This window comes from Sminthopsis crassicaudata, chromosome 6 (genome assembly GCF_048593235.1).
Source record: "Sminthopsis crassicaudata isolate SCR6 chromosome 6, ASM4859323v1, whole genome shotgun sequence".
In the NCBI taxonomy this organism is placed as follows: Eukaryota; Metazoa; Chordata; class Mammalia; order Dasyuromorphia; family Dasyuridae; genus Sminthopsis; species Sminthopsis crassicaudata.
The window spans coordinates 188,587,731-188,606,559 of record NC_133622.1 but is presented as its reverse complement, the minus strand read 5'-3'; the positions used below and the strand labels follow the sequence as shown (position 1 = coordinate 188,606,559).

At 32.7% G+C, this 18,829-nt stretch overlaps 1 protein-coding gene across 1 annotated transcript in view; it reads right to left on the bottom strand.

The window, feature by feature from the left end:
* The window catches only part of POLN (DNA polymerase nu), a 303,906-nt gene that overhangs the window by 256,315 nt on the left and 28,762 nt on the right, over window positions 1-18,829 (bottom strand). Inside the window, exons 6-7 of the mRNA XM_074273159.1 lie at window positions 10,859-11,016; window positions 1,025-1,087 (exon numbers count right to left, since the gene is read on the bottom strand). Coding sequence (XP_074129260.1) covers window positions 1,025-1,087; window positions 10,859-11,016 — 221 coding nt within the window. The remainder of the gene's footprint in view (window positions 1-1,024; window positions 1,088-10,858; window positions 11,017-18,829) is intronic.

The following is an 18,829-nucleotide window of genomic DNA, read 5'->3' as shown; positions in this document are numbered from 1 at the left end:
GAATTCTCACAAACTAACATTTCTAATTGTTCATTTCAATTTTATTTTATTCCAATTCTTCTATTATCAGGATAAGCAAAAAGGTACCCCTCGTAACTACATTTAAGCAGAACTTTCAAGCAAGGGGCCTATGAAAGATGAGATGTTCATTTTTCAATCTATGGGAAAAGGTCAGGCTCTTTTTGAAACTTTTCCTTGGAGGCTTCAAGATTTAAATTTAAACCATTGTTGCCTAAGGTTTGGGGGGGTCAGCGAGATGACACAATGGATAGAGGTCCAGGACTGGAATCAGGAAAATCCCACTTCAGATCCTTTCTCTGTGTGACCTTGGACAAGTCACTTAACCCTGTTTGTCTCATTTTTCTCATCTATAAAAATGAGCTAAAGAAATAAATGGCAAACCACTCCAGAATCTTTACCAAAAATACCCTAAATGGGGTCATTAAGAGTTAGACATGACTGAATAATAACCCAGATTTCATTTAAATTTTCAAACCAAAGTTAGGATATGTTCATTCTTGTATTTTATGTCAAAAGAAGTATCTAAATTGAAGCAACCTAATTAAAAAAAGAATCTTTACATTTTAAATACCTGGTAAATAGATTTTAATAATCTAAATAGATTATTAATAAATTAATAAATTTATATAAAAAATAAATTTATTCAAATATATATAAAAATATAAATAAATAATAAATGTATTAATAAATTAATAATATTAATAAATAGATTTAATAATCTAAATCTAATCTTAGGGCACTAAGCATTATTGGGATTCTTTTCTTTCCATAGAAACAACATAACTCACTTATATTCTAATTGATATCTTATCATTCCTGCCCCCTCCTTCATAATAGAACTGGGAAGTTAATTGTATCTTATATCTCACTTTCTTATCCTTCACATTCAAAGATATTGCAAGTGATATGGCTGCTTATGTTAAAAGGGTAATTGAAAAAAAAAACAAGCATTTTCCTCACTTTCAACCAATTTAATTAAAGATAAAAATAATCATATTCTTGCCTTTAATTTAGAGCAAAGATCCATCGTAAGTCTGTAAAGGATTCTCAAGTCTGAACATAGATTCTGATAAAAAGAAAAAGGTAACATAAAGTTAATAGGTAAATAATGGCAATACTTATTCCAATCTAAAAGCCTATACAAACCTAGAAGACATAGCAAAGAAAACATTCCCTTCATTCCCCCACCAAAAATGGTAATAGCCTAAGAACTTTCTCTAGTACATCTGCATCTCAACAGTCATCAATGAAAGCCCAATAACAAAAAGGGAAGAGGCAGGGCTCTTGCCAGTCACTGCCCCAGAGTGCAAAAGCCTACCTATTAGCACCTGCTGCAGCCACAAGGTGGTGGATGGAAGAGGGGAATTAGAGATAATTCAAAATTTTCCCAATGGTCAGTCAATAAATATTTATTAAACACTTACTATATGCCATGTATAGTACTTAGGACTGGGGATACAGAAAGGTAAAAAGCAAAAACAGTCCCTGTCCTCAAAGAGCTCACAATCTAATGGGGGAAACAAGCCAACAAATATATAAAAAACCAAATTATATACAGGATAAATATAGGAAAAAATTAAGAAAGGGAAGGTACCATAATTAAGAAGGGCTAGAAATCCAGTAGATAAGATTTTAACTGAGACTTTAAGGAAATCAAGGAAGCCAGCAGGCATAGATGAAGAGGGAGAACATACAGCATGGAGGATAGTCAGAGAAAATGCCCCAAATCTTGTTCATTGAACAGTAAGGAGACCAGTGTCACTGGATCAAAAAATACATGATAAGCAGTAAGATTTAAGGAAACTGAAATGGAAGAAGGCTAGGTCATTAAGGAATTTGAACATCAAGAAGAGGAATTTGGATTGGCTCCTGAAGGTGATAGGAAACCACTGGAGTTTACTGGGTATCTGCTTTGAAATAGTTTAGACATGAATTGATGAGGGCCTACACCAGAGTGGGGGGAATGTCAGAGAAGAAAACATATTTGAGAGAAATTGCAATGGTGAAATAAATAGGTCTTGGCAAGATTGGATCTAGGAGGTGGGAAGAATGTGACAAATAGTGAGGAGTCTAGAATGACTTCTAGGTTGTGAATCTGAGGGACTGAGAGGACTGAGGAAGATAGTTGGGTTGGGTTTTGGGGAAATATAATGAGCTATCTTTTGGACATGATTAGTTTAAGATGTCTAGTGAACATCCAGTTCAAAATGTCTAAAAGGCAGTTGGCAATGCCAGATTTAAGATCATGCAGAGGTTAAATCAGACTAGGTAGATTTGAGAAATAGAAGCATAGAGATGGTAATTAAATCCATGAGAGCTAATTAGATCATCAAGAAAAGCAACAGTAGTAAAGATGGCTCAATATAGAACCCTGTGGGACATTTATGTGTAGAGAGTATTATATGGATGAGAATCTGGCCAAGAAGCCTGTAAAAGCAGTTTTCTGCTTTCCTTCCAATCTTGGCTGCATTTGTTTTGTTTTGCAAAGCTTTTTTTAAAAATAAAATCATAGTTACCTATTTCACATACCATAAAGCTCTCTCTCTCCCATTTGGCAATAAATTCTTTATCCATAAATTTGACAAGAAAATTATTCAACTTCCCCAATGTGCTTATGATATCACCCTTTATGTATAAATTATGTACTCATTTTGATCTTATCTTGGTATATGGTCTTAGTTGGTATTATCTGCCAAATTATTTTTTACTTTTCCCAACAACTTTTGTGTTGATCAAAGACAAAATTACTATGTCATTTCCTAGTGTTTGATCCACCACCTTATTTCTAGCCAGTATCAAACTATTTTGATATTTACCACGTTGAATACAGTTTCTGTACTGCAAGGTCACCTTCCTTCACATTTTTTCCCATAATATTATTGACCCTTTGTTTTTCATATGAATTTTGTTATTATTTTTTCTAGCTCCTTAAAATAATTTTTGGTATCTTGATTGGTATGGCACTGAATATTAACTGAGGTAGAAGTGTCATTTTAGTATATAGACTTGGTGTACTCATGAGCAATTATTTAGAATTGACTTTAGTCATGTGAAAAGTGTTCTGCAGTTGTGTTCATTTAGTTCTTGGGTTTGTGTTGACAAGTAGACTTCCAAATATTTTATAATGTATAATTTTTTTTCAAGGAGTGTAGCCACAAAGGGCAAAGTAGATATAACTATGAGGAGGCATCAAATGAGGAGGGTTTTTTTTGAGGATGGGGGGACATGGACATTTTTAGGCAGAAAGGAAGAAGTCAGGAGACAGAGAGAGAATGAAAATAAATTAAAAAGTGGAGTTGACAAAGGAGGCAATATCAGAAATAGGATGGAATGGAATTGCCTAAATGGATTTATAGGATAGCCTTAGTTAAAAAAAAAATTAAATTAAATTAAAAAAAAAAAGCCATTTCATCATTTGAGACTAGGGTGAAGGAGGATATAGTGGTAATGTCACATGAATGAAAAGAGATAAGATAGAGAAGATGAAATTCACAGAGAATGGGCTCATTTTTTCTGCAAAACATGAAGCAAGATTCTCAATTAAGGGAAGAGGGAGAGGTGAAATCACTATGCAGAATGGAGTATGCAGTTGAAAATGAAGATATAGTAGAATTATCTAGTAGTAAAGAGAATTAAATCAGAATGACTACATGATTTTTATTTTCATTCAGAAGTATATGTATAGGAGTGAAGGCAGCAAATAAACCAATCAGAGAAATGATAAGAGAGCTAAGGACTTAAGAAAGAAGGACAATGCAGAATTGAATTGGTTCACCAAGGGATCAAGATGGGGAAAAGAAGAGAGTAGCTTATATAGGGAAGAAGGCCTGGGAAAGAACTGAGAAGTAAAAGGCTAAAGTTACAAAGACTAGGGTTTGGTAATGGAAGGAAAAAGAAGAAGTGGAAAACCAAAAGTCAATAGATTATTGTTGGACAAGGAAATTTCAGAATTCTTGAATGTGAAAGTGAGTGAGTGAAAGCAAAATCAAGTATTTGCATTAAACAGAGAAAGAAAAGATCAATGAATTGGGCTTGCACCTAAAAAAGCTAGAAAAAGAACAAATTAAAAACCCTCAATTAAATAACAAATTTGAAATTCTGAAAATAAAAGCAGAGATTAATATAATTGAAAGAAAATTAATGAATTGCTTAAATAAAACTAAGAGTTGGTTTTATGAAAAAAAAAAACCCAACAAAATAGATAAACCTTAAGTTAATTTGATTAGAAAAAGGAAAGAAGAAAATCAAATTGTTAGTCTCAAAAAATGAAAAGGGACAACTTTTCATAAATTTGAAGAGGAAATTTTGCCCAATTATATGTCAATAAATTTGATAATCTAAGTGAATTGGAAGAAAGAATACCTATAAAAATATAGATTGCCCAGATTAATAGAAGAGGAAATAAATTATTTAAATAGTCCCATTTTAGCAAAAGAAATAGGACAAGCTATTAATCAACTTCCTAAGAAAACATCCTAAGACCAGAGGGATTTACATGTGAATTCTACCAAACATTTAAAGAACAATTAACTCCAATACTATATAAACTATTAGAAAAAATAGGGAATGAAGGACTCCTCCCAAATTCCTTTTATGACATAGACATGGTACTGATACCTAAATCAAGTAGGGGGAAAACAGAGAAAGAAAATTATAGACCAATGTCCTTAATGAATATTGATGCAAAAATCTTAAATAAAATATTAGCAAAAAGATTACAGAAAATTATCCCCCAGATAATACACCATGACCAAGTAGGATTTATACCAGGAATTCAGGGCTGGTTCAATATTAGGAAAAACTATTAGCATAACTGACTATATCAATAAACAAACTAACAAAAATCACATGAATATCTCAATAGATGCAGAAAAAGCATTTGATAAAATCCAACACCTATTCCTATTAAAAACACTAGAGAATATAGAATAAATGTACTTTTCCTTAAAATAGTCAGTAGCATTTATTTAAAACTGTCAGCAAGCATCTTGTAATGGGGATAAACTGGAATAATTCTCAATAAGATCAGGAGTGAAACAAGGTTGCCCACTATAATCATTCCTATTCAATATTGGATTAGAAATACTAGCTTTGACATAAGAGATGAAAAAGAGATTAAAGGAATTAGAGTAAGTCATGAGGAAATCAAATTATCACTCTTTGCAGATGATATGATGGTATATTTAAAGAACTACAGAGAATCAACTAAAAAGCTATTAGAAATAATCTACAACTTTAGCAAAGTTGCAGGATATAAAATAAATACACATAAATCATCAACATTTTTATACATCACTAACAAAATCCAACAGCAAAAGATACAAAAAGAAATTCCATTTAAAATAACTGCTGATAGTATAAAATATTTGGGAATCTAATTGCCAAGGGAAAGTCAGTAACTATATGAGCAAAACTACAAAACACTTTCTACAAAAATAGTCAGATTTAAACAATCAGAAAAATATTAAGTGCTCTTGGATAGGTCAAGCAAATATAATAAAGATGATAATACTCCCTAAACTAACCTATTTATTTAGTGCTATACCAATCAAACTTCCAAGAAACTATTTTACTGACTTAGAAAAAATAACAAAATTCATCTGGAAGAATAAAAGGTCAAGAATTTCAAGGGAACTTATGAAAAAAAAATCAATTAAAGGTGGTCTATCTGTACCAGATCTAAAACTATATTATAAAGCAGTGGTCATCAAAACTATTTGGTACTGGCTAAGAAATAGACTAGTTGATCAGTGGAATCGGTTAGGTTCACAGGACAAAATAATCAATAACTATAGCAATCTAGTGTTTGACAAATCCAAAGACTCCAGCTTTTGGAATAAGAATTCACTATTTGACAAAAATGTCTGGGAAAATTGGAAACTAGTATGGCAGAAACTAGGCTTTGACCCACAACTTAACACTGTGTATCAATATAAGGTTGAAATGGGTGCATGATTTAGACATAAAGAATGATATTATAAATAAATTCGAAGAACATAGGATAATTTACCTCACAGACCTGTGAAGGAGGAAGGAATTTATGTCCAAAGAAGAACTAGTGATCATTATTGATTACAAAATAGAAAATTTTGATTATATCAAGTTTAAAAGCTTTTATACAAACAAAACTAATGCAGACAAGATTGTAAGGGAAGCAATAAACTGTGAAAACATCTGTACAGTTAAAGATTCTGATAAAAGGCCTCATTTCCAAAATATATAGAGAATTGATTCAAATTTATAAGAAATCAAGCCATTCCCCAATTGATGAATGGTCAAAGGATAGGAACAGACGATTTTCAGATGAAGAAATGAAAACTATTTTCACTCACATGAAAGAGTGTTCCAAATCACTATTGAGCAGAGAAATGCAAATTAAGACAACTCTGAGATACCACTACACACTTCTCAGATTGGTTAAGATGACAGGAGAAGATAATGTCCAATGTTGAAGGGGATGTGGGAAAACTGGAACACTGATACATTGTTGGTGGAACTGTGAATGAATCAAACCATTCTGGACATCACTTAGAACTATGCTCAAAAAGTTATCAAACTGTGTATACCCTTTGATCTACTGGGATTATATCCCAAAAAGATTTTAAAGGAGGGAAAAGGACCTACATGTGCAAAAATGTTTGTGGCAGCCCTTTTTGTAGTGGCTAGAAACTGGAAACTGAATGGATACCCATCATTTGGAGAATGGCTGAATAACTTATGGTTATATGAATGTTATGGAATATTATTGTTCTGTAAGAAATGACCAACAAGATGATTTCAGAGAGTCCTGGAGAGACTTACATGAATCAATTTTAACTGAAGCAGAACCAGGAGATCATTATACATGGCAACAACAAGAGTATATGATGATCAATTCTGATGGATGTGGCTCTCTTCAACAATGCCATGATTCAAACCAGTTCCAATTGTTCAGTAATGAAGAGAGCCACCTATTCCCAGAGAGGATTAGGAACTGAGTATAAACCACAACATAGCATTTTTACTTTCTATTATTGTCTGCTTGTATTTTTGTTTTCATTCTCAGGTTTTTTTTCTTTCTAGATCTAATTTTTCTTGTGCAGCAAGATAATTGTTTAGATATGTATACATATTGCCAAAATGTTTGTGGCAGCTCTTTTTGTTGTAGCTAGAAACTGGAAGTTGAATGGATGTCCATCAATTGGAGAATGGTTGGGTAAATTGTGGTATATGAAGGTTATGGAATATTATTGCTCTGTAAGAAATGACCAGCAGGAGGAATACAGAGAGGATTGGAGAGACTTAAATCAACTGTTGCTGAGTGAAATGAGCAGAACCAGAAGATCACTATACACTTCAACAACAATACTGTATGGGGATGTATTCTGATGGAAGTGGAAATCTTCAACATAAAGAAGAGCCAACTCACTTCCAGTTGATCAATGATGGACAGAAATAACTATACCCAGAGAAGGAACACTGGGAAGCGAATGTAAATTGTTAGCACTACTGTCTATCTACCCAGGTTACTTATACCTTCGGAAGCTAATAATTAATGTGCAACAAGAAAATGGTATTTACACACATATGTTGTATCTAGGTTATATTGTAACACATGTAAAATGTATGGGATTGCCTGCCATCGGGGGAGAGGGAGTGGAGAGAGGGAGGGAGGGGATAATTTGGAAAAATGAATAAAAAAAATAAATATGTATACATATATTGGATTTTATATTTTAACATAATTAACATGTATTGGACTACCTGCCATCTAGGGGAGGGAGTAGGGGGAAGGAGGGAAAAATTTGGAACAGGTTTTGTAAGAGTCAGTGTTGAAAAAATTATCCATGCATATATTTTGTAAATAAAAAGCTATTAAAAATCAAATAAAAGTTTACATTTTGACAAATCAAAATGTCAAATTTTTGATTAGTGAAGAAATCTGTTTTGCATTATTTCATACATTTAATGGACATTATTTTAAGTACCTTCTCAGTGGGTGTAGGAAGGAAGGAGAAAATTTGAAATTTAAAAATACAATTTTAAAAATAAATCATATAAAAGTTAAAAAATAAATTTAAAGTAATTTGAAAAAAACAACCAATTTATAGCTTGATGCTGCTTTCTAATCCATCCCACTACTTTCATTTTATGGATGAATTCATCACTTTCACATTCAAAGTTATAATTATTAACTGTTTTTATTTCCTTCCTTCCTATTCTGTGAGGTTTCCTTCTCTTTTCTCTGACCCTCTCTTCTCTTTCATTTATTTATTTTTTTAAATTTTAAAAATTTATTATACCTTTATATTTACAAGTTATATGCATGGGTAATTTTACAGCATTGACAATTGCCAAACCTTTTATTCCAATTTTTCCCCTCCTTCCCCCCACCCCCACCCACAGATGGCAGGTTGACCAATACATGTTAAATATGTTAAAGTATAAATTATAAATATAATATTAATATACATGTCCAAACAGTTATTTTGCTGTTCAAAAAGAATCGGACTTTGAAATAGTGTATTCTTAGCCTGTGAAGAAAAACAAAAATGCAGGCGGACAAAGGTAGAGGGATTGAGAATTCTATGTAGTGGTTCACAGTCATCTCCCATAATGGGTGTAGCTGGTTCAGTTCATTACTGCTCTATTGGAACTGATTTGGTTCATCTCATTGTTGAAGAGGGCCAGGTCCATCAGAATTGATCCTCATATAGTATTGTTGTTGAAGTGTATAATGATCTCCTGGTCCTTCTGACCCTCTCTTCTCAAAGAGGATGTTGAGAAAGGAGTGGGAATAATAACAATGAACTATATGCTACCATTCTTTTACTTCCGTCCTCTTCCTATTATATAGTTCCTGGTCACATGCTTTTAACTTTTTTTTCTTCCATTTCATTCTCTCTTCATATCCCACCCTCTTAAGATGGAATTTTTTTGTTACTTATTTTTTAAAAAATAATCCCTCCCTAAAACTACATTTCCTATTATTCTCACTTTCCCTGTCCCTAATTGATTTCCTATTCTGTTTAACCTATTTTTACATAAATCCTCTATGTATATGCATTTCATCATTTGTTCAAATAAAAATGATGTCCTTGTGAAACACATTTCTTCATTCCTTCTTCCATGTTTGTCTTGTCTTTTTTTTTTTTTTTGCTTATCTCAATTATGTGAGATATGCTCTACTAACTTAGTCCTTTCTTCACAAGTATATTATCTTTTCTTTCCTTTTAGCTCATCAACATATAATAAAAACTTTCCATACTCTTTATTTCACTTACTCTCTCTATGGCCCTTGAAAGCATTATGATTCTTTAGAGTAACTTGTTTCTTCTCCTCCTATTTCACATATAAATAAATAATTTAATAAATATTTCATTATTATAAAATCCCTTCCAATTACTCAAATGTATTAATCTTTGTTTCTCTTAATCCTTATGTTGTATTTCAAGGTTCCAGGTTCTTTATCAGGAGTACTTTCTACTTTTATTTTATTTACAATCCATTTTTTTTACCAGTGTGGAATTATAATCAGCTTTAAAGGATAAATTATTCTTGGCTGTATGCCTTTATATTTTGCCTTCTGTAAATGTTTTAAGTTCCCCTTTTATTTGTGGTGGTAGCAACTAGGTCTTGCTTGACTCTAGCTGTGACCCTGATTTTCTCTTTGTGTGAATTGGCAAAATGCTCCTACTTGTAATTTCTCTTAATTTTTTATCATTTCTTGTTCATTTTTATCATTTTTGAATAGTTATGAAAGAACTGGGCTTTTCTGCTTCTACTCATTTGGTCATCTTTAGCTAAACTTCAGCATACACTTTTCCAGACAACCAATATGTGATTGTTTTGCTCAAATGTACTGCTTTGTTATAATATGAGGAGGAATTGGGTACTTTTATTTAACTGGAGGAGAAATTGAAGTGACAATGATATTTTTAAAAATTGATAAAAAATCAAAATACCAACCCCTGATCCCATCCAAAAAAAAAAAAAAAAAAAAAAAAAAAAAAAAAAAAAAAAGATCAGAACTCATCTAAACCAGTATCTCCCAGCTACTGTTCCCAGGATGGAACTAAGTAATGGCAGTTTGGTTTTTTAACCAGTCAGTGAAATTGTTATTACCATAATTCCCATATCCTAAAAATAGGAAATAGTTCTTCATCTTTTTTTACCTGTTTTCTGCTCTTCCAAAATTCATTCTTCCTTCTCCCTGATTCCTTACATCTATCCCTGAACTGACTTTGAAAGACGTATCCCTCTGGTAGAAGTATATTTTGGAATAGAAACTAATGATCTAATTAGACTTATACCCCAAGAATTAATCCATCCACAATCTTTCATTTCGTATAAAACAGTTCCTTTTTATCTAAATCATAATCTGCTTATAAAGCTTATCTGGCCCTGAAATAACTAGATGAGATCATGTGATATGGAGACATTGAAGGTGTTTCAGTCACCCTATTGGAACTCTCTTAACTAATATGCTTGGTTTCCTACTCTGTAGAAAGATACTTTAGGAAATAGAGTTTCTCCTAATGATATGTTTACAAAAGGGTATGCTAATGATGCTGTGAAATGATACAAGATTACTCAGTGATGCTGCATCTTAATTTTTAATTAATATTCAGCTTCTAATATAGGCCTATCCATGTTAGAGAGAAGAATTTTGAGAATGACATTAAGCTGGACCTCTAAGGTCTCTTCCATCTCAGAAGATCCTGTTTTTATAGGAAGTAATTACTTCTGCCTCTTTTGGGACTAAGGAGAAATCTAAAAAATGGATTATTCCTCTTTTATAATCATCCATTTATATCAAAGTTGTTTTTAAATCTGTAACTATTTTTAAATGACTCACCACCATATTGAGTGAACAACTTCCATTTGGGTTATTCATTTTCATTGTGACTGATTCTTCAAAATATTTTCTTATTAGGTCTTCAAAGGAGGAAATAGTGTCATTAGGATCAAGAAGCCATGCTGCAATTCTGGGATCTAACATCACAAAATCAGGAACTGAAGGTAAAGAAAAGGAAAAAAGTACATATATAATTTAAAAGAAGCACAAAAAGAATAAGGAAATGATCAGATTATCTTTCAAGTGTCTAAAAGTTTATTAAATTTTGTTAACATCAAAGGAGAAATGGAACATTACTGAAATTCTAGTCTCTTATGAGAAACATAATTTTGTGTATATATATGTATGCATGTATATATAGGTATATGTATACTTATATACACAAGCCTACGTTTACACACATGTATATCTATATGTGTATGCATATAGTACATGTAATGAAACCTATATAAATATGTGGATGTACATACATATATATATATGTATATATATATTCCATCACCATGAAAGTGACTGATATTATTGACCTAATTTTATAGGTGTAAACTGACTCCACAACAATCTTTTCCCTTTTTTTGAGATATCTCCTTACTTTTTCGCTTACCAAGAAGTCATCTTCCTCTCTTCTCCTATCAAAGGCCTTTTTTAGTGAGTGATCTTAAATATATTCACAAGTCATAAAACATTTTAAAATGTTAAAGAGATACCTTCATGTTAAAGAGCAATAAAGCCTTAAGCTAAAATTATGGAATAAAATAAAGAGGAAGGAATATTGAAATTGAAATCAGAAAACTAGGATTGAAGCCTGGTTCTTTAACATTTCAGCTATCTACCCTTGACTAAATCATTTTACTTCTTCAAGATTCAGTATTACAGTCTATAAAATGAGATTAATAATAATATTTGAATTACCTAATTCAAGGAGATGCTATGTGAAGATCAAGTGAGATGTGAACATTTTGTTGAAGCACTATCTTTCAGAGGAAAAAGAGCTTGCCTTAAAGTTATAAAATCGGGATTCAAGTCATGGCTTTCATACTTATTCTGTATGAATATGTGGGAGAGTAGCTTGACCTTCCTAAATCTGAGTTCCCTCATTTCCAAATTTGGATAATATTAGTCATAGATCCTGTCCCATAGAGTTGTGAGAAAAGCAAGATAAAATAATGTAGTTCTACAGTTGCCTTACACATAGAAGTTGCTCATAAAAGCTTACTGAAGAGGGCAGTATGTTGTAATGGAAGAAGAATAGGCTTAAATGACAGGTTGTAGAAGGCATTTTAGATGAGGGCCTTCGGATAGTCCTAAAAGGCATACTGCTTAAACAATCACTTGTTTCCATGTTAAATAACTGCAGCTACACAATCTGGTAAACAAGATTTAGCACACTGGAAATTCAAAAGCAATAAGTTGCTGACATGTCTCAGGGGACAAATTTAGCCTCTGTGTTACCTGAACCTTAAGCTTTACATCACATTGATATTATTTTTGAATGACATTGTTAAGCCACATCAGTCCAAAAGTTTACTAGTATCCTATGAAGGTGTGTATAGTACCTTAAAGATAATAATGTCTTAAAGATGGATCCAGAAGAGAGTTCCCTAAGTTTCCTCTAGTTTTAATTCCTCCTTTTTAGGGCAGAATTTCTGAATAACTTTATTCACCAATATAATATTTACCAAGAAAGTTTGGAATTATATGTTGTATTTTTAGAGCTCAGAAAACTTCAGGTCTCATGTTGGTGTCAGTTCCAATGGTAATCACAAAGATTTAAGGCTGTTTACAGTAAATGCTTCAGGAATGAGAAATAGGTAAGAATTACAGAAGTTACAAAGATTGCCCCAAAACAAGATTATAATGGCTTTGCGATATATAGAGTTTTACATAACTACTAAACGAAAGAACTATTTCGTACTGAATAACCTTCCATGGAAAAGCAGCAGAATGTGGCAGAAGGTAGAAGAAGGAAACAGTACTTGACTTGAAGTCATTGAGTTTGAAGTAGGCTATGCCTGCATGACTATGAATACAGCACTTCAATTCAATTCACCAAATTTTTATTAACTATGAGCTATATGTCAGACATTATACTAATCATGAGAGATTAAGACAGAATAATTAAATAGGTCCTGTCTTCAAGGAGCTCACATTTTCCCAGGGGTACACTCATAGAAAAATAAATACAAACTCTCTGTGTATATTATTTACACACACACATGCATATGTGTGTGTATGTATACAAATATATAGTATGATTTATACATCAAGGTAAAGATGGTTAGCAATTTAGAGAGATCACAAAAGGATTTTGGTAGAATGTGGCAACTGAGCTCAGTCATCTCTGAAGGAATCTAGAAATTCTAAGAAACCGTAGTGAGAAGAAAATTCCTTCCAGGTATGTAAGAAAGGCTGGAATTCCAATAAAAGAATTGATGGTACAGAAGACATAGCTCCCATTCACTTAGTTTAGGAAAACCCTGAAGTTTGTATCATATCAAGTAAGAATCAAGAAATCCAATGAAAGTGCCTTCTTTAATGCACAAAAATCTAGCAAGAACCACAGGAGAAATATGAAAGAGGAAGTCTCCAGAAAAAACAGGGACAGAACAGAGTAGACTCTCAAAGCAACTAAAGATAGGTCAGAGATGTTGTAATCTGCAAAACTCTTATGTCTGGAGGAAACAGAAGTGGAGGGCTCTTCTGAAAAAGCCCTGAGCTGATGATCACAAAGTGCCCGAGAAGGAACTTTGGAAGTCCCAGGGAATAATAGTAACCAGTATGATATGATGATCCTCAGAGTAGGACAGCCCAAGCAACTCAAGGGCCATGCTTAGCATTCAGCCCTGAAATGCCAGAGAGGGTTGTAAAGATTCAAAGTTCTGAATCTCAAAGATCCATAAGTCGGGGGACACTAACCTTGAGATCCAGGGCAAGGCTAGCAATGACAACCAACTCACCCAAAAGCACAGCAAAGCCTGGTACTGGCACAAAACCCTAAGTGAAAAGCAAAAATTGTAGAGATGTATAAGCCAAAGAAGAAACTGTTCCATATTAAATATATATATATATATATGTATATATATATATACATATATATGTACATATATGACCATCTAGATCTTCATAACAACTGTAAGCAGAAATCAAAGGAAAAAAACAGATTTTTCCTAAGGAGTACTTAAAAGGAAATATCTAGATATTTCATGAATATCTAGAAGGAATGAAAATATTAAAAATGGAATAAAAGTTCTATAGAAAAGAATGAGGAAAACAATAGGTTAGAAGAAAAAGTGGTAAATTTATCTAAGAAATGGACTGTTTGAAAACTAGAATAGATCAAATAGAAATCAATGACTCCTTAAGATACCCCCCCCAAATTAGAACAAGATCAAAAAAACTACTTTAACAAACAAGAAAAAAGTTAGTTGATATCAAAAACAACTGACCTAGAAAATAGGACAATGAGAAAAAAAATAAGAATCACTGAATGATCTAAAATTCATTTTGAAAAAAGTCTGGATACTGTATTTCAATAAATCATAAAGGAAAACTGACTAGATCTACCATAATGAGAGTAGAAGTAAAAAAAGAAAGAATTCACCAATTACTTCATGAAAGAAAAAGTCCAAGGAATGTTGAAACCAAAATCCAGAGCTTGTTTTGCAAAGAAAAAATATTACAAGCATCAGGAAATGGTTCGAATACCAAAGAACTATAATCAACATCACACAAGACTTGGTAGCATAAGCTTCAAAAGAAAGGAAATTTTTAGCCCCAATGTTATATAAATTATTTGAAAAAATAGGGGATGAAGGAGTCCTACCAAACTCCTTTTATGACACAGACATGGTACTGATACCTAAACCAGGTAGATCGAAAACTGAGAAAGAAAATTATAGACCAATCTCCTTAATGAATATTGATGCTAAAATCTTAAATAAGATATTAGCAAAAAGACTTCAGAAAATCATCTCCAAGATAATACACTATGATCAAGTAGGATTTATTCCAGGAATGCAGGGCTGGTTTAATATTAGGAAAACTATTAATATAATTGACCATATTAATAATCAAATTAATAAGAACCATATGATCATCTCAATAGATGCAGAAAAAGCATTTGACAAAATCCAACATCCATTCCTACTAAAAACTCTTGAGAGTATAGGAATAAATGGACTATTCCTTAGAATAATCAGGAGCATATATTTAAGACCTTCAGTAAGCATAATATGCAATAGAAATAAACTGCAACCTTTCCCAGTAAGATCAGGAGTGAAACAAGGTTGCCCACTATCACCATTACTATTCAATATAGTACTAGAAACGCTAGCCTCAGCAATAAGAGCCAAGAAAGAGATTCAAGGAATTAGAGTAGGAAATGAGGAAATCAAACTATCACTTTTTGCAGATGACATGATGGTATACTTAGAGAACCCCAAAGACTCTGCTAAAAAACTACTAGAAATAATTCAAAATTTCAGCAAAGTGGCAGGATACAAAATAAATCCACATAAATCCTCGGCATTTTTATATATCACTAACAAAATGCAACAGCAAGAGATACAAAGAGAAATTCCATTCCAAACAAATGTTGAGAGTATAAAATATTTGGGAATCCATCTACCAAAGAAAAGTCAGGAATTATATGAGAAAAATTACAAAACACTTGCCACAAAAATAAAATCAGATTTAAATAATTGGAAAAACATTCAGTGCTCTTGGATAAGCCGAGCGAATATAATAAAAATGACAATACTCCCCAAACTAATCTATTTATTTAGTGCTATACCAATCAGACTCTCAAGAAACTATTTCAATGACCTAGAAAAAATAACAACAAAATTCATATGGAAGAATAAAAGGTCGAGAATTGCAAGGGAACTAATGAAAAAAAACTCAGAGGAAGGTGGTCTAAGTGTACCTGATCTAAAGCTATATTATATAGCAGCAGTCACCAAAACCATTTGGTATTGGCTACGAAATAGACCGGTAGATCAGTGGAACAGATTAGATACAAAGGACAAAAAAGGGTACATCTATAGCAATCTAATCTTTGACAAACCCAAAGATTCCAACATTAGGGATAAAAATTCATTATTCGGAAAAAACTGTTGGGAAAACTGGAAATTAGTATGGCAGAAATTAGATATGGATCCACACTTAACACCATATACCAAGATAAGATCAAAATGGGTCCATGATTTAGGCATAAAGAGGGAGATAATAAATAGATTAGAGGAACAGAGGATAATCTACCTCTCAGACTTGTGGAGGAGGAAGGAATTTATGACCAGAGGAGAACTAGAGATCATTATTGATCACAAAATAGAAGATTTTGATTACATCAAACTAAAAAGTTTCTGTACAAATAATACTAATGCAAACAAGATTAGAAGGGAAGTAACAAATTGGGAAAATATTTTTAAAAACAAAGGTTCTGACAAAGGTCTCATTTCCAAAATATATAGAGAACTGACCATAATTTATAAGAAACCGAACCATTCTCCAATTGATAAATGGTCAAAAGATATGAACAGACAATTCTCAGAGGAAGAAATTGAAACTATATCCACTCACATGAAAGAGTGTTCCAAATCACTACTGATCAGAGAAATGCAAATTAAGACCACTCTGAGATACCACTACACACCTGTCAGATTGGCTAAGATGACAGGAACAAATAATGATAAATGTTGGAGGGGATGTGGGGAAATTGGGACACTAATACATTGCTGGTGGAGTTGCGAAAGAATCCAGCCATTCTGGAGAGCAATCTGGAATTATGCCCAAAAAGTTATCAAACTGTGCATACCCTTTGACCCAGCAGCGCTACTACTGGGATTATATCCCAAAGAAATACTAAAGAGCGGAAAGAGACATATATGTGCCAAAATGTTTGTGGCAGCTCTTTTTGTTGTAGCTAGAAACTGGAAGATGAATGGATGTCCAGCAGTTGGAGAATGATTGGGTAAATTGTGGTATATGAAGGTTATGGAATATTATTGCTCGGTAAGAAATGACCAGCAGGAGGAATACAGAGAGGCCTGGAGAGACTTAAATCAACTGATGCTGAGTGAAATGAGCAGAACCAGAAGATCACTGTACACTTCAACAACAATACTGTATGAGGATGTATTCTGATGGAAGTGGAAATCTTCAACATAAAGAAGAGCCAACTCACTTCCAGTTGATCAATGATGGACAGAGGTAGCTGCACCCAGAGAAGAAACACTGGGAAGTGAATGTAAATTGTTAGCACTAATATCTGTCTGCCCAGGTTGCATGTACCTTCGGATTCTAATGTTTATTGTGCAACAAGAAAATGATATTCACATACATGTATTGTACCTAGACTATATTGTAACACATGTAAAATGTATGGGATTGCCTGTCATCGGGGGGAGGGAGTAGAGGGAGGGGGGGTAATTTGGAAAAATGAATACAAGGGATAATATTATAAAAATATATATATATATAAAATAAAAAAAATTTAAAAAAAAAGAAAGGAAATTTTGGAACAAAATATTGAAAAAAAATACAGGCTTGTAACTACGAATCACTTATTCTAAAAAACTATGTACAATTCTGTAAAAGAAAAAATAAACCTTTAACAGGATAGAGGATTTTAAAGCTTTCTAGGTAAAAAGACCAGATTTGAGTAGGAACTATGAAAAAAAAAAGATAACCAAAAAGGTAAATTAATTTAAGCAATTAGATGGAAATGAATGATAATGTAGTGTTGGTATTCTAATAGGAGGGGGAAGAATAAAATAATTGTCCTTTTAGAACTTAAATGCTTTTAAAAGAATATTGAGGGAATTAATAAAATCAATAGAAAGTAAGGATTAATTCTGTTTTGAAGGTCAGAAGAGGGTAAGATAAAATAGGGTAATAGGAATACACTAGTGTAGAAAAGTGAAAGAAGTCATTAGCATTTGCTATTTCTCATAATTGGGGAACATAAGAATAACATACAAATAGAGGAAAAAATGGAAGAGTAAGCATCAAGTGAACCTCACTCTTATCTGAAACTGACAAAGGAAGGTTAGACACATACAGTTTGGTGTAGAAAGAAATGGGGATTGGAGTGAGAGTTAAAAGGGAAGATAATTTCAATAAAGCAATCACAATCAAAACATACTTTCTGATTTTGAAGCTGAAATTTTTTAAGGAATTGTCCATGCTATTAGTGCTTGCTTCAACCCACGGAGTTAGGCTCCTGACTCTAGACTTTTATCCCTTTTCTCCACAGAGCCCTTCCCTCTGTCTAGTTCCTTTTCATATGTTCTCTTCCACCATTAGAATAGGAGCTTTCTTTAGTAGTTGGATTTGTATTTCCAGTGCTTAGCACACTGCCTGGAATAATAAATGTTCAATAAATTATTTTTAGAAGATTTGAAATAGAAATCCAGTTTCATAAGGGATTCTTATTTTGTGCTCTGCTATATATGGAAACACTATGTTTAAATTCAGAATCAATTCCTCCACCACCACTACCAACACCACCCCAAAAAAGCCTGCTAAAAAGCATAGAAAAAGGGGATGAGATGATTTATGTAAGAAATGACAAGTAGGCAAGTTTGACTAGAACACAGAATACATGAGGGGGAAAATAACAAGCAATCAGACTATAAAGATAGGGTGGAAACATTTCAAAAAATGTTAAATGTCTACCAGAGAAGTATATATTGTATCCCCCAAATATCAAGGAATCATTGAAGCTTAGGCAGAGGAGTAACATGATCAGATTTAAGTGTTTTTAAAATATCACTTTGGCAGCTATATGAAGAACAAATTGAAAAAAGAAGAGATTAGAGACAAAAAATTATTAAGGGCCTAAACAAGGGTAATGGCCATTTGAATGGAGAAAAAAAAATAAGCAAAAGTTATTAAGCTGGTAGAACCAACAAGATTTAGAGACTGATTAGATATAGGGCATGATGGAAAAGAAAAATCAAAGTTGTAGAT